This window comes from Lepus europaeus, chromosome 14 (genome assembly GCF_033115175.1).
Source record: "Lepus europaeus isolate LE1 chromosome 14, mLepTim1.pri, whole genome shotgun sequence".
NCBI classification, from domain to species: Eukaryota; Metazoa; Chordata; class Mammalia; order Lagomorpha; family Leporidae; genus Lepus; species Lepus europaeus.
In genome coordinates, this window is record NC_084840.1 from 428,020 (window position 1) to 443,452 (window position 15,433).

Here is a 15,433-nt window from a genome sequence, read left to right on the forward strand (position 1 = left end):
TGCGGGCATCGCGGCGAGAGCACACAGTGGCCACACATGTTGGTGCTGGTGTCTCGGGGAGAGCACACAGGGCATTCACACTCATCAGTGCAGGTGTCGTGGCAAGAGCACGCAGTGGCCACACATGTTGGTGCGGGCATTGTGGCGAGCACACAGTGGCCACACATGTTGGTGCGGGCATCTCGGTGAGAGCACGCAGGGCATTCACACGATTCGGTGCGGGTGTCTTGAGGAGAACACGCAGTAGCCACACATGTTGGTGCGGGCATTGTGGCGAGCACACAGTGGCCACACATGTTGGTGCGGGCATCTCGGGGAGAGCACGCAGGGCATTCACGCTGCTCGGTGCGGGTGTCTCGGGGAGAGTGCCCTGCCCATCCTTGTGGGCATCTTGGGGAGAGCGTGGTCCTCGCCCCGCTCCTCAGTGAGCATTGCTGTTTGTTCTGTGGGAGCTGGGAGGAGACTGCTTGGTGTCTTAGGGATGAAGCCACTTGTAAGGGCGTCGAGGGCAAGCGTGCTCTCCTCTGTGGCTAAGCAGGTCATGGTTCCAGCTCTTGTGTCGTGTGCCCCCAGCTCTTCTGTGCAGCCTTCACTTGGGCCACTTGTCCACATGGTAGCATCTGGACTCAGGAGGGCCCAGACTCAGAGGTGGTGGGTGGTTGTGATTTGCAGACACTCCTGGGTTTCGCCTGTACCAGGAGGGCCTGTTGGGGAATGACCACCAGGTGTGGTTGCACAGGAAGTGGTGGGGCTTCCTGGCTAGGGCTGTGGCTGCAGCTGTGGCCCAGGAGGGTCCTCCCTCTGTCACCTTCTTGTTCTCCCTGCGGCAGCCACGGGCTCTGTGAGAGGAACCTCAGAAGACTACAACAGGGGGTACACATTTTGGTGTGTGGGCTTGGCTGTATCAGAAGGGAGCAGCCTGACCCCTTGGGTCTAGAATCCTGGGAAGGGCGCTCTGCCCTGGGCCTGTGTGCTAGCCAGCAGTGCCACAGAGCACGGCAGCTCTGGGAAGGACCCTGTGGCTGGCGCTGTCCTGCTGCTCTCTCAGCTCTTCTCCTTGGTGTGACTCGGTCTGCCTGTGGGGCTCTCTGGGGGGGATGGGAGCCCCCAGAAGCTCCTCCCCTCACGCTCCTCTGAAATGTAATTGGGAATCTGATTTTAAATTCTTGTTAAAGACAGCCAGGCTGTCTCTGGGAAGGGACACTAACCCCACCCCCTCCACCTGCCCTAGGCAAGGTAAGGGTGTCTTGGCTCATTCGCTGTCTGGTCTTAGTTTGAAGCCCATGGTCTACTCTGGCCGTGAATGTTCAGTAATGCACACCCTGAGCAAAACCCAGAGCAGACTCCATACACGCACAGCGCAAGTCAGAGGCCGGTAACTGTCCTGTGAGTGTTCTGAAGTTACTGCATATGTGTGCTTGTGTGCACACACACATGTGTGCACACATGTTGTATGTGGTGTGCATATGTATTGTGTGTGCAGGTATGTAGGTTAAGTGTGCACATGTGTGTATGGTGTGTGTCTATGGAGTATTCATATGTGAGTGTCTACACGTGCGTGTGGTTATTTGCATATGCTTGCATGTTTATATGTGCATGTTTGTGTGTGATGCATACATGTGTGCACGAACATGTGTGTGATTGTGTGTGGTGGGTGTATACATGTGTGTGGTGTGATTTTGCATGTATAGATATGTGCCTGTGAGAATTTTGCATTTGTGTGGTGTGCGCATACATTGAAGCATATGTGTGCTTGTATATTGTGCACGTGAGTGTTTTGCATGTGTGGCACGTGCATGTGTGCACACACATCTGTGGTTGTGTGTCATGTGTGCATATTTGTACTTCATGGTGACTCATTAGCAGATCTACTTCCGGTATCACAGGGGATGTGTGCTCTCCTTGGGCGAGCAGCAGGCCTGCTCCACGGCCCTCTGGTCCCATGACACAGCCTGCCTAGAGGGAGCCTATGGCCGGGCTGGTCTTCATGCCTGGGTGTCTCAGACTGGGTGGAGCCCACCAGCAGGCTGTGAGACCCATGCAGTTGGGGGTAACGGAGCATTAGACGCGGGAAGGGAGCCTTGGAGAGAAAGATGAGTGTGACGGCATGCAGGGGAAGTGTCCGTTTTGTGAAGTGTGAGGTGTGTACCTGCACATGTCCCGGCTGGGCTCAGACGGTGTTCTCTCTGTGATCTGTGACCACATAGGCGGTGGTTCTGTGACGCAGGCTGGTTGAAGCCCTGATGTGGCCCAAGCCCATCACCTGCCTGTCCCTGAGCCAGGCACTGCCCAGGACATCGTGGGTCTCAACAGGGCATGATCTCCCTTGGCCAACCCCAAGATGCCACTGTCAGGAGGGGAGGTTTCACAAGTCACAGCAGCAGCTCGGGAGTGGCCCATGGCGTGAGCAGGTGGCACTGGGTCAGGTACAGAAACCAAGCTGAGTGCTTTGTACTGGCTGGGGCTGGCCCAGGGGAGGTGAGACCTGTAGCTCAGTGCCAGGGATCTCTCGAGGTCACGCTGTGGTAACCGGTGTCCCAAAGCCAAGCTCTTGGTGCTGTGGGGTTCTGAATGCTGCCGAACCTGGTCAGTCTCCCCATCTTGACTTCACCCTGCAGCACCTGTGCACCGGGGTCTGGCCACACAGTCTTGTTTCAGTCTCACCAGTTCTCTGGCCTCCCTGTGGTCTCTGGGCCTTCTGCAGTGCCTTGCCCAGCATCCGGCTGCTCTGGCCTCTCCTGCAGGCCTGTGCAGAGCTCCCTGGCCCTACCGACAGTGACGGGTCCATCTGGTGTCTCCCGTCTCGCGGTTGGTTTCAGAAGGTCCTGGGTGGAGAGGTGGAGGGGTGCGTGGCTGAGGCTGGGAGTTGGGCTGGACCTGACACCTGTGCTGCTGTTCGCAGCCCCTTCTCCTCAGGTGGCTGCCCTTTGGCCAGATCGGACTTTGTGTTTTCTTGGAACTCTGTGTGAACAGTCTACTACCCAGAGTCTTTTTCCGTTTTGATAAAATGAGTCTCTAGGAATGTATTCCCAAATCGAATCACGGTTTCAGTAATCTGTTTAAGAGAAACAGAGAGCAGAACGCTACGTGTAATTCAGTGGGTTGAGATGGTGGTGCGTGAGAGCGAAGCTCCCGCTCCACAGGGGTGGCGCAGGTCCCAGCTCTGGGACAGTTGTGTGGACGCTCACTTCCCTGTGAGCCAGCGATGCCCAGAGCCCTCTGCTGGGTAGGGCTGGGGAGTGGGCTGGGGGCCATGTGCCATCCTCCTAAGGGCTGGATGGTGTTCTGAGGTGTGCAGCCCTGTGACCCAGCTCCAGTGCTGGGCCACAAGAGGGAGCTGGGCATGGCAAGCTTAGACAATGCTGTCTCAGGTTCTTGGAGCTAGGAGAGGTCCCAGGGGCCCCTCCCTTGGACACCTTGCTTTATGGACTCAAACACCAGGAAGTGTTCCCCATCCTCTTTGCAGCACCTGTTCACCAAGTACTTTCTGGGAGCCTGGCTGTGGTTGGCGTTTGCTTGGCCTCCCCCTCACCATGTTGCTGATGGCCCATGCTCTGGTGGGGCCTCACTGGCCTCATCAGATAGGGGGTGGTGGGATCTGTGACTTCTTTTTGTTTTGTTTTGTTTTAATATTTTATTTTATTTATTTGAAAGAGTTAGATAGAGACAGAGAGAGAAAGGTCTTCCATCTGCTGGTTCATTCCCCAGATGGCCGCAACAGCCGGAGCTGCGCCGATCCAAAGCCAGGAGCCAGGAGCTGCTTCTGGGATCTCCCACATGGGTGCAGGGGCCCAAGGACTTGGGCCATCTTCTACTGCTTTCCCAGGCCATAGCAGAGAGCTGGACAGGAAATGGAGCAGCCGGGACCAGAACCGGCGCCCATATGGGATGCCGGCGCTTCAGGCCAGGGCATTAACCCACTGCACCACAGCGCCAGCCCGACCTGTGATTACTTTCTCTCCAGCCTGGGGCCCTCATATGCCAGGACGGCCAGTGCTAGTTCACAGCGGCACCTCTGCAGCTGAGGGTCAGCGGGCTAGTTGGCCTGGCTGTGCTGACAAATCTCCACTCTTCGGGGGCTTAAAGCAGCACACGCTGATTTGCCGGCAGCTGTGTGGGTCAGAAGCCTGTGCCTGTGCTGCTCAGGGCTTGAGGGAAAACCCATTCCCTGCCTTCGCAGCTCCAGCCGCCAGGCTTTGTCTTCGGGCTAGAAACACAGACAGCATCTGGCCTCACCTCTCTGCTCTCCTGCAGTCCAGTCTCCCTGCAGGCCTCAGACTGACCTGGATGCCATGCTGCTTCCCCCACCAGGCTGCTCTTCCCACCTCCTCCTGCCTGTGAGCTCCTGGGGTCTTCTCAGATCCACCTTACACTTTCAGTTGACATCGTTCTGTTGCTTGTGACCAGGAACCTCTGCCGTAAGCCAGTGCCAAGGTTGAGGGTGCCTGTGCCGTCTTGCAGTGTCCCCGTCAATCATTAGAAAGTGCTGCCCCGGGGGTGGGGGGGCTGGCACTGTGGCGCAGTAGGTTAATCCTCTGCCTGCAGCACTGGCATCCCATATGGGCACCGGTTCTAGTCTCGGCTGCTCCTCTTCCGATCCAGTTCTCTGCTATGGCCTGGGAAAGCAGTGGGAGGTGGCCCAAGTCCTTGGACCCTGCACCAATGTGGGAGACCCAGAAGAAACTCCAGGTTCCTGGCTTCAGATCGACACAGCTCTGGCCATTGCGGCCATCTGGGGAGTGAACAAGCGGATGGAAGACTTCTCTCTTGCTGTCTCTCCTTCTCACTGTAACTCTACCTTTCAAATAAATAAATAAAATCTTTAAAAAAGAAAAAAAGAAAAGTGCCGTCCCGTGCCCCTACCTCAGGCTGGCAGTAGTCTGGGGGACAGCCTGGCTTGAAGCCAGCCGAGGGCACGTGCTCCAGCCTCCCCAGAGCCCTCGTCCAGGTACCTATGGTATGTGGGGCAGTCACCTGGGCTTGCTCTCGCCATGTTGCTCAGGCGGGGAGAGGAGAGGCAGGAGCGTGACTGTAGAGTCACAGCTGCACCCCAGAGCCTCTGTGAAGGCAGGCATGGCTGGAGCTGGTTCTCATGGGTGGAGCATGGGGAGGAAAGGAGGGGCCAGCCTCTGAAGGAAACCTCTGGGGTTTGCCCACTTGCGGGGTCCTGCCTGTGGGAGAAACACCTGCCACAGTATGCTGTGGATCTAGCTTGGTTGGATCCCTTCTTGCCTGATCCTGGTGGGACTCAAACCCTTCCTGCCCCTCCTGAGGTGGAGTAGATCCCTTCCTGCCCCTCCTGAGGTGGAGCAGATCCCTTCCTGCCCCTCCTGAGGTGGAGTAGATCCCTTGCTGCCCCTCCTGAGGTGGAGTAGATCCCTTCCTGCCCCTCCTGAGGTGGAGCAGATCCCTTCCTGTGTCCCTGAGGTGGAGTAGATCCCTTCCTGCCCCTCCTGAGGTGGAGTAGATCCCTTCCTGCCCCTCCTGAGGTGGAGTAGATCCCTTCCTGTGTCCCTGAGGTGGAGTAGATCCCTTCCTGTGTCCATGAGGTGGAGTAGATCCCTTCCTGCCCCTCCTGAGGTGGAGTAGATCCCTTCCTGTGTCCCTGAGGTGGAGTAGATCCCTTCCTGTGTCCATGAGGTGGAGTAGATCCCTTCCTGCCCCTCCTGATGTGGAGTAGATCCCTTGCTGCCCCTCCTGAGGTGGAGCAGATCCCTTCCTGTGTCCCTGAGGTGGAGTAGATCCCTTCCTGCCCCTCCTGAGGTGGAGTAGATCCCTTCCTGTGTCCCTGAGGTGGAGTAGATCCCTTCCTGCCCCTCCTGAGGTGGAGTAGATCCCTTCCTGCCCCTCCTGAGGTGGAGTAGATCCCTTCCTGCCCCTCCTGAGGTGGAGTAGATCCCTTGCTGCCCCTCCTGAGGTGGAGTAGATCCCTTCCTGAGTCTCCTGAGGTGGAGTAGATCCCTTGCTGCCCCTCCTGAGGTGGAGTAGATCCCTTCCTGTGTCCCTGAGGTGGAGTAGATCCCTTCCTGCCCCTCCTGAGGTGGAGTAGATCCCTTGCTGCCCCTCCTGAGGTGGAGTAGATCCCTTCCTGAGTCTCCTGAGGTGGAGTAGATCCCTTGCTGCCCCTCCTGAGGTGGAGTAGATCCCTTCCTGTGTCCCTGAGGTGGAGTAGATCCCTTCCTGCCCCTCCTGAGGTGGAGTAGATCCCTTGCTGCCCCTCCTGAGGTGGAGTAGATCCCTTCCTGCCCCTCCTGATGTGGAGTAGATCCCTTGCTGCCTCTCCTGAGGTGGAGTAGATCCCTTCCTGCCCCTCCTGAGGTGGAGTAGATCCCTTGCTGCCCCTCCTGAGGTGGAGTAGATCCCTTCCTGCCCCTCCTGAGGTGGAGTAGATCCCTTGCTGCCTCTCCTGAGGTGGAGTAGATCCCTTGCTGCTCCTCCTGAGGTGGAGTAGATCCCTTGCTGCCTCTCCTGAGGTGGAGTAGATCCCTTCCTGCCCCTCCTGAGGTGGAGTAGATCTTTTCCTGTGTCCCTGAGTTGGAGTAGATCCCTTCCTGCCCCTCCTGGTGGATGTGGATCCTGTCCTGCCCTCTCTTGCTAGGGAAATGGTGATGGGATGGGGTGTGCCTTGGAGGTGTTGGATCCTCTGCCCATCCAGGTCTTGATCTTGCCACCCTTGTCTTGATTGGCCTCCCTCCTGGGTGCCGACAGGCAGGTTCACTTTCAGAACTTGATGTCCCCATGGTACTTCCATGGGCCAAGGCAAAGGGACCCTTGCCTGGGCTGGTGTTAACAGCCCCTGGCTCTCACCTCCTCTCAGGAGAACCTGCAGCTCTGCTGAGGCTACAGCACTGAGCAAGAGTGGCTCTTTACCAGGTGATTTCTGATCAGCAGAGCCACCAGATTCTGCCGATCAAAATGCAGGATGCCCATCAGATCTGGAGTTCAGATAAATAACAGCCACCCATGTATTAGACAAATATTACACTAAAACAGTTTGCTGTTTACTGCACGTTCAGGTTTAACATGGCCTCCTGGGTTCATCTGGGCCCCTGGGCCTGAGCCCACTGCTGCAGTCTTCTCCAGGCAGGGATGTGAGGGGTGAGCAGGAGGCAGACACAGATTGACAAAGCCCCGAAGAGGTGCACAGGGCCAGGAAGTCCTGTGTGTGACTGATGGGAGAGATGACCCATTCCATCGCCCAGTGTTACTTTGCCCTCATCTTACGGGGCCATTGTACCTCTGCCTGGTTCTCATCTGCTGGTTAGCAAAGGTGACACCATGGAAGTGGGCCTGGGCCGTGACCTCCCACAGGAATAGCCATTGATCTGTGCTGGTGCTGGCCAGGGTCTGAGTTTGCTGTTCCCTGTTGTTCCCCGCTGTCCCTCACTGTCCTGCTGCCCCTACTCAGAGGCACAGAGGGTGTTGGGCTCTCCCTGAGGACAGAGCCTTCCGCCAGGCCAGGTGTTCACAGTGACAAAGTGAACAGCTGATGTAAACTCTGATCCTGAAGAAGCCCCTTGGGGCAGGAGTGAGGGATCCTGTGGCCTCCCCAGTTCTGTGGCTGGTGTCTGTGTGTGCAGAAAGCAAAGCTGAGTCCCCTGTGGTGCCAGTGCTTCCTTGCTAACTGGGAGAGCTGCAGGGAGCCCCACACTCAGTGGTCCTGAGAGGGACCGATGGCACATGGCGGCTTGTGGCCTGAGACGGACACCGTGACCTCATTACTTGTGACCAGTGAGACAGCGCTCACTGTGACAGCCCAGACCACGTCAGGGTTGCAGACTGATGGGGCAGCGCTGGCCGTGCTTACAGTCAGCTTCGTGTCCCCACAGCACGTGCCGGGCCCTGACCGTTTCTCTGTCCAGAGGCTGAGGTCTTCCTGCCGCCTTCTTCCCCAGTACCACACACACGCCTGGCTTCGTGAGGCCCGTGGTTCCCTGAGTTGTGTGCGTGTCATGGTTAGGGTTTGCCGGGAGGTGGCATCTTTGGCCTCTGTGTCTGCCCCTCCTGCGGTCTGGGCAGGGCCCTCCTGGGTGCAGGGCCTGGGACTTGTCCTGGAAGGCCCCCCTGGGTGCCAGTCCCTGTCCCGGTTGCCACCTGCTCGTCCTCAGCAGGGGTGGGTCTGTGCTGCTTCTCTCCTTGGGGCCCTGCCTCCTGCACATGCTGACCTCTCCACTGCTGTCCAGGCTCAACCTGGCAGGGGTTCATTGGGCACAGAGGTGAGCAGGGCAGGGCCTCCCTTTGAGGCCAGATCTGGTGGGGGCGGGGCAGATCCCCAGGGGTGTGTGAGGTGGACAGAGAGCAGGGCGGGGCTCTCCCCTCTTCTTCTTCTCCTCCATGAATCCCACTGCCCTGCTTCTAGCAGGTGGAGAGGGCGCCGGGGGTGTGACTGCTCCGGGACATTTGCGTGCTGGGAGCAGGATGCAGCGGGCAGCCCTGTGTGTCCGTTAAGGGCTGTGCTGCCTGCCCACCCATGCGGAGGAAGAAGGGGGGATTCCAGGCCTGGGAGAGCTCAGGCTGCAGGCCCCCTGGGCCTGGGAGGTGCTGGGAGCAGGCAGAGGGGCCAGGGCCACACTGGGTGATGGGAGTGGCTGCCTCCTGGGTACCCTGTGGCCAGGGCCTCACTTTGCCTCTGTTCTCTTCCCTGGTGAGCTCTCCCGTCCCTGTGGTTTCTTTGTCCTGTGTGTCTGCTCTGTGCACTTCTGTCCCAGCCACTCTGCCGCCACCTGTCTCCTTCTCCGCTGTTGGGTCTCCCTTGGTGCCGCGATTCTGTCTGTCTCTCCCTGCTCCGTATGCTGCAGCCCTCGTGACAGGGGCGTCTTGTGGGTCTGGGCCTGAGGCGGGGCCCTTGTTTCTAGTGGGGCTGACAGCCCTGCATCTGGGAGGAGCTGGAGGTGCCCGGCACAGAGCCCTGCTTTCCTGCGGTTCTCTAGGACACTGTCCCTTGTCGTAGAAGTGCACGGGGCCGATGTTCAGCCCACACGGGGTCTGCTGGGGGCTTATGGGGCTTCTGCTAAGGCACAGGGGGGAGAGCATGGTGGAGAGGGTCCCCCGAGTCTCCTGCAGGAGCTGAGGCGTGGCCCCACCCTCTCAGTCCCTGGCTCTTCCTCGTGGCACGTGGCAGGCTGGTTTGCGCCTGGCCGTGTTCTGCACAGGTGGTGTTCCTCCCTTTGCACAAGCAGACTAAAAATGGCAGGTTGCTCACCAGTTTCCCAGGAGGGTCACACACAAGCCACGTGTTGGCCGTGCTGGGCCATTCTCGGCACGAGTATGGTTTGGGGTGTCTTTGGGGGTCTGAGGTGAGGCGTTCTTGTCCCGTCCCACCACGGGCTGGGGACTAGGGGTGGCCTGAGCTTGGCCTCTTTGCTTCCCTTTCTCTGTTCCTGCTGTGGTTTCGGCTGTGTCCTGCACGCCCCTTGCTCTCCTAGTTTCTCCTCCCTCCCAGAAGCAACGCCACCTGCTCCCTAGCTGCTTCCTGAGCCTAGGTCGGAGGCCCTGCCCCTGAAGCCGGCTCCGTGCTGGGGCCTGCAGGGCCAGGCAAGGCATGAGAGGCCCTCGCTGTGCCGGGCTCCGCTCAGGAATCTGGCTGTCCAAGGGGCCCCGGCTGGAAGGTGCTCCTAGAGGAGGCGCAGCTTTGCCGCCGCCCCCCACCACCCCCCAGCCCCCGCGGTGACCGTCCAGCACCTGTGTGGGCTGTTCCTCAGGACTTCCCTCTGGGTGACGCCCTGGCACGGGGAGCTCCCCACCTGCTCCCCGCCCGCGGCCCTCACTCGTGGCTGTGCCTGTGCCCAGAGCCAGACAGAACCCTGCACGTGGCTGTCTCTCGGAGCCACGCCCTGGCTGTTAACCACCACAAGATTCCTCAGTGCTTCAGGACTTGGGAGAGCCCCCCCCCCCAAAAACCAGAGACACGGACCATCCTCGCCACCCTCCGGCTGTGGAAAGCTGGTCTTGGGGTGACTCCCTGCGTCGCCACTGCGCTGCTGAGTCTGGTCCCAGGCTCTCGGAGAGGGGCAAAAGTAGCGAACTTCAGGTTGATGTTGACAGCCGCGTGAGGGGCAGTCTGCCATGGCCGTCATCGCAGGCCTCGCTTTGGCCTGTTTTGTAGCTGAGGGAGGGGAGCGGCTTTGCTGTCCCCCAGGTCTCTGCCTGGGCCCAGGGCCTTTCACAGGCACACTTGCGTGCCTCGTGTCCAGGGATCTGAGAGCTGAATTAGCCCGTCAGGCAAGGTGCCTGGTGCACGGCCTGCAGTTGGTTCTCGTGGGTTTTGGTCTTCCGTGTGCATTTCTGTGTGGCCGTGGCAGGAGGGCACCACGGCCTCCCAACGAGACGACCTGCGTGGTCTGCGTGTGAAGGGTGAGCGAGGGAAGACAAGGAACCCAGTCCCAGTCAGTCACGGACGTGCGCGTCCTGCAGCTGCTCTCGAGCCGTGGGCTCAGTGGGTTGGTGGTTTGTGCAACGCTGACGTGTCCAGGTGTGGGTGGGTGAGTTGCTGCTGGGCTGTGTTGATTGAAGAAATCTCCTGAAGGAGAGAGGAGACAAGGCATCTAAGAACATTTTGGGTGAAACAAGAAATGGGAGGGGCCTGCTGGGTTGGGGGGAGGGGTGGAGGGGACAGAAGGGCAGAGGCTGGGGCCTGGTGTTGGGAGGTCAGCTTGCTGCTGGACGGAAGGTCGGTTTTCCCTGTGTGCAAAGTGAAGCCCAGATGGCCAAATGTAACCCCACTTGGAACCCCCGTCGGCTCACCTGGAGTCAGCCGCGTGTCCTGGTGGACCCGGCTACAGCCTCGCTCCCCGGGATGGGAGAGTGCTGCAGATCTTGCTAACCACGCCCCTCTGTGTCCATCCACAGCATCCTGGCCACGGCGGGGACCCACTTCAACACGCACGTGGACCTGAGGACCCTGCGCGCCGTGCGTGTTCTGCGGCCCTTGAAGCTGGTGTCCGGCATCCCCAGTGAGCATGGGCCGAGGGCTTCCGGATCCCCGAGGGCCCATGGTGGACTAGGGCTCCTGCAGGAGGCTGGGGTGGCAGTGGGCACGCCGCAGTCCAGCTCAGCACTGGGCTCTCAAAGTCAGCCTTCCTGTGAGATCTGAGATAGCGGGAGATCCTCATGTGAAATGCAGAAAGTAAGATGATAGAGAGTCCAGGTTTGTTTTGTCCCCTCACTCAGAGGAACCTACAGAATTTTAGCACATGTTTTATTCATTTTTCCCTGTGCCTGTCGACAGCGTTGAATCACTGTGTATATGCAGTTTTGTGTCCTGCAATAAGCACATTGTTTCTGACCTTGAAAATGCTGGTATGTGTCATTGATTTAGACACTTTTGTGTTGCTGGGCAACATAAAAAATGGGTTATCGCCGTGCCTTCCAGCTCTAGTGGACCTGCCGCAGGAGCCTCTCTGCAGTCCTCTCAGGCCAGGGTCCTAGAAGCACAGTGCTGGGGTCAAAGGCCATGTTTCTGTCCCCAAAAGCCTGGATGGGGATCGGGTGGTGGCAGAAGCAGGGTCGGGGCTCTGCCCTTCCCCCTAGGGTGTGAAGCAGGACTCTAGTAGAGGTGTCCAGAGGCAGTACAGGCTGAGACCGGGGCTGGGGCATGTGGGGGCGTGTGGGGGGCATGTGGGTGTCTGTGGCTTCACTGGCTCCTGGTGGGCACTCTTTACTCCCAATGCCTGTGCTTTGCCCTGAGCTGCCACTTTGTGGGCACCAACAACCTCTGCCCCCACCCCCAGGCCTGCAGAGGGTGCTCAGGTCCATCATGAAGGCTGGGCTGCCCCTGGTGGGCACTGATGCTCTGCCCTCCACCCCAGGCCTGCAGAGGGCGCTCAGGTCCATCATGAAGGCTGGGCTGCCCCTGGTGGGCACTGATGCTCTGGCCCCCCCCCCCAGGCCTGCAGAGGGTGCTCAGGTCCAGCATGAAGGCCGGGCTGCCCCTGGTGGGCACTGATGCTCTGCCCCACCCCCAGGCCTGCAGAGGGTGCTCAGGTCCAGCATGAAGGCCAGGCTGCCCCTGGTGGGCACTGATGCTCTGTCTCTCCCTTCACAGGCCTGCAGATCGTGCTCAAGTCCATCATGAAGGCCATGGTGCCCCTGCTACAGATCGGCCTCCTGCTCTTCTTCGCCATCCTCATGTTTGCCATTATCGGCCTCGAGTTCTACAGCGGGAAGCTGCACCGTGCCTGTTTTGTGAACAATTCAGGTCGGCCTCCTCTCCCTCCCCACACCCTTCCTCGGTCCTCTGGGTCACGTGGTGTCCATTCCTGCCCTGGCATTAGGATCACACCCAGCCTGGGGTCAGCATCCACACTGGACACAGATTTTTCAAAGCAAGCAGCCCACTAGGTGTGCGGTTGGGTGATTTCCGGAGCAGGTTAGAGGGCCATCAGGATGCTGTGTCAGCACCCCAGGCCACTGAGACTGGGACCCCAGAAGCAGCCGCAGGGCCCCACAGATGGGAGACCTTGCTCTCCACACGACCCACGTGCTGGACTTGAGGGCATGCAGTGCTCACGTGGAAAGCGGCCTGGGGGCTGCAGGTCATGGGAACCTTGTTTGTCGTTTCCAAGCTGAGCCGAGGGCCCAGGGAGGAGAAGCTGGGCAGAGGCTGTGACGAATGGCCTGCGGACTCCAGGCCGTTATGAGAAGGGTCCCCACAGGATTCCTGCACCTCGGACTCTTACTTTTTGTTCAAGACCGGGAGTCTGTGATGAGAACAGGACTTACGACTGCCGAAAACCTCCCCTCTACCCAGCAAGAGCCAGGGCTCTCCAGAGTCTAAATCAGAAAGCCAGTGAGATGCTGGCCCCAGCTGAGGGGCTTCCTGTGGGCTGTGGGAGGCTGGAGGAGGGGGTGCAGGAGCAGGTGGCCATGCCAGGAGCGCTGTGTTTCAGAAGAGACTGGAGGCCGTGGGGGAACAGTTGGCCAGGGAGCGAGGGATGCGGAGAAGGAGGCTCAAGCCATGGGGCAGTTGTGGCTTCCTGGGGTCATTTCCAGCATGGGAGACTCCATGTGGTCAGTCCCACCCTCCCATGTGCCTGCAGGTGTTCTGGAAGGATTTGACCCCCCTCACCCGTGTGGCGTGCAGGGCTGTCCGGCCGGTTACGAGTGCAAAGACTGGATCGGCCCCAACGACGGGATCACGCAGTTCGACAACATCCTCTTCGCGGTGCTCACCGTCTTCCAGTGCATCACCATGGAGGGCTGGACAACCGTGCTGTACAATGTGAGGGGCTGACGGTGCTCTGGGGTGGGGCGCGGGTGTTGGGGGGTCAAGGATGCAGCCTGTGCTGGCTCTGGCCGCGTGGACAAGGGGAAGTGGCTGCCTGCACTGGTCAGGTGAGCAGACCAGCCCAGTTTGATTGTCCAGGCTCAGCGTGCTCTGCTGCTCCAAAGCTGTGGGTGTCTTGGTTGCTGTCCTCAGCCTGAGAAGCTGCCACACAGTTCTCACCTGGCCACACGCTGGAGGCAGCTGGAGGAGCTAGGCTGCCCCCTGACCAGTGAGGCAGGCACGTCTGGGGTGAGGGCCAGTCACCGACAGTTGAGCCCCTCCGCTGGTCTCGTGACTGCTGTGTCAGGTGTGGGAGGCTTGCTGGCAGTGCCAGCTGAGCTCAGGGGGTCTGGGTGGCTGCTGAGCTGCGCATGCCCTGAGCCACACACCTGCCCTCCAGCCCAGCAGACAGGCTCAGCAGGTGCACAGACAAGGCTGGACAGGTAGCTCTGAAGTCTCTTCCGTCTTCCAGAGTCTGACGTCACAGGTTATCAGGGCAAGGCGGGAGGTGTCTGGGACGGCCACCCATGCTGGGTAATGACGTCACAGGTTATCAGGGCAAGGCGGGAGGTGCATCTAGGACGGCCACCCGTGCTGGGTAATGACGTCACAGGTTATCAGGGCAAGGCGGGAGAGGTGCGTCTAGGATGGCCACCCATGCTGGGTAATGACGTCACAGGTTATCAGGGCAAGGCGGGAGAGGTGCGTCTGGGACGGCCACCCATGCCGGGTAATGACGTCACAGGTTATCAGAGCAAGGCGGGAGAGGTGCCTGGGATGGCCACCCGTGCTGGGTAATGACGTCACAGGTTATCAGAGCAAGGCGGGAGAGGTGCGTCTAGGACGGCCACCCGTGCTGGGTAATGACGTCACAGGTTATCAGGGCAAGGCGGGAGAGGTGTCTGGACGGCCACCCGTGCCGGGTAATGACGTCACAGGTTATCAGGGCAAGGCGGGAGAGGTGTCTAGGACGGCCACCCGTGCTGGGTAATGACGTCACAGGTTATCAGGGCAAGGCGGGAGAGGTGCATCTAGGACGGCCACCCATGCCGGGTAATGACGTCACAGGTTATCAGAGCAAGGCGGGAGAGGTGCGTCTAGGACGGCCACCCATGCTGGGTAATGACGTCACAGGTTATCAGGGCAAGGCGGGAGAGGTGTCTGGACGGCCACCCGTGCTGGGTAATGACGTCACAGGTTATCAGGGCAAGGCGGGAGTGGTGCGTCTGGGACGGCCACCCGTGCCGGGTAATGACGTCACAGGTTATCAGAGCAAGGCGGGAGAGGTGCCTGGGACGGCCACCCGTGCTGGGTAATGACGTCACAGGTTATCAGGGCAAGGCGGGAGAGGTGCGTCTAGAATGGCCACCCATGCCGGGTAATGACGTCACAGGTTATCAGAGCAAGGCGGGAGTGGTGCGTCTGGGACGGCCACCCGTGCTGGGTAATGACGTCACAGGTTATCAGGGCAAGGCGGGAGAGGTGTCTGGGACGGCCACCCGTGCCGGGTAATGATGTCACAGGTTATCAGGGCAAGGCGGGAGAGGTGTATCTAGGACGGCCACCCGTGCTGGGTAATGACGTCACAGGTTATCAGAGCAAGGCGGGAGTGGTGCGTCTGGGACGGCCACCCGTGCTGGGTAATGACGTCACAGGTTATCAGGGCAAGGCGGGAGAGGTGCATCTGGGACGGCCACCCGTGCCGGGTAATGACGTCACAGGTTATCAGGGCAAGGCGGGAGAGGTGCGTCTGGGACGGCCACCCGTGCTGGGTAATGACGTCACAGGTTATCAGAGCAAGGCGGGAGAGGTGTCTAGGATGGCCACCCGTGCTGGGTAATGGCTCAGCTTGGACATGTTCCTCTTTCCTTCCCGTGTTACGTGCAACTCTGTACAAGACTCGCTGGCTGGGGCAGGGGGTGCACACAAAGCCCACTGTGAAAAGAGGTCTGGACGTTGTCAGGAAAGGAAATACCCTGGCTCAGGAGAGACGCGGGCAAATGGCCGTGCCTGCGGAGCAAGGGCTGTGCGAGGCTTGTCCTGGGACCTTCCCTTCAGCAGGCCAGTGCAGCGCTGAGGTGCTTTGCAGGAAAGCCATGGCTGCGTGGGACGTGAAGGAGCCCGGGCTCAGCGTGGCCACGGCCCAGTGGTGTCTGAGTCCGCTCCAGC

General features: G+C 59.7%; 1 protein-coding gene across 3 annotated transcripts in view; it reads left to right on the forward strand.

Annotated features, from left to right (window-relative positions):
* CACNA1E (calcium voltage-gated channel subunit alpha1 E) overlaps nt 1-15,433 on the forward strand; it is a 295,645-nt gene that overhangs the window by 65,149 nt on the left and 215,063 nt on the right. For all 3 annotated transcript variants that reach the window (XM_062211220.1, XM_062211221.1, XM_062211223.1), the window contains exons 4-6: nt 10,849-10,952; nt 12,044-12,196; nt 13,038-13,219. In XM_062211220.1, the coding sequence (XP_062067204.1) occupies nt 10,849-10,952; nt 12,044-12,196; nt 13,038-13,219 (439 nt within the window). The remainder of the gene's footprint in view (nt 1-10,848; nt 10,953-12,043; nt 12,197-13,037; nt 13,220-15,433) is intronic.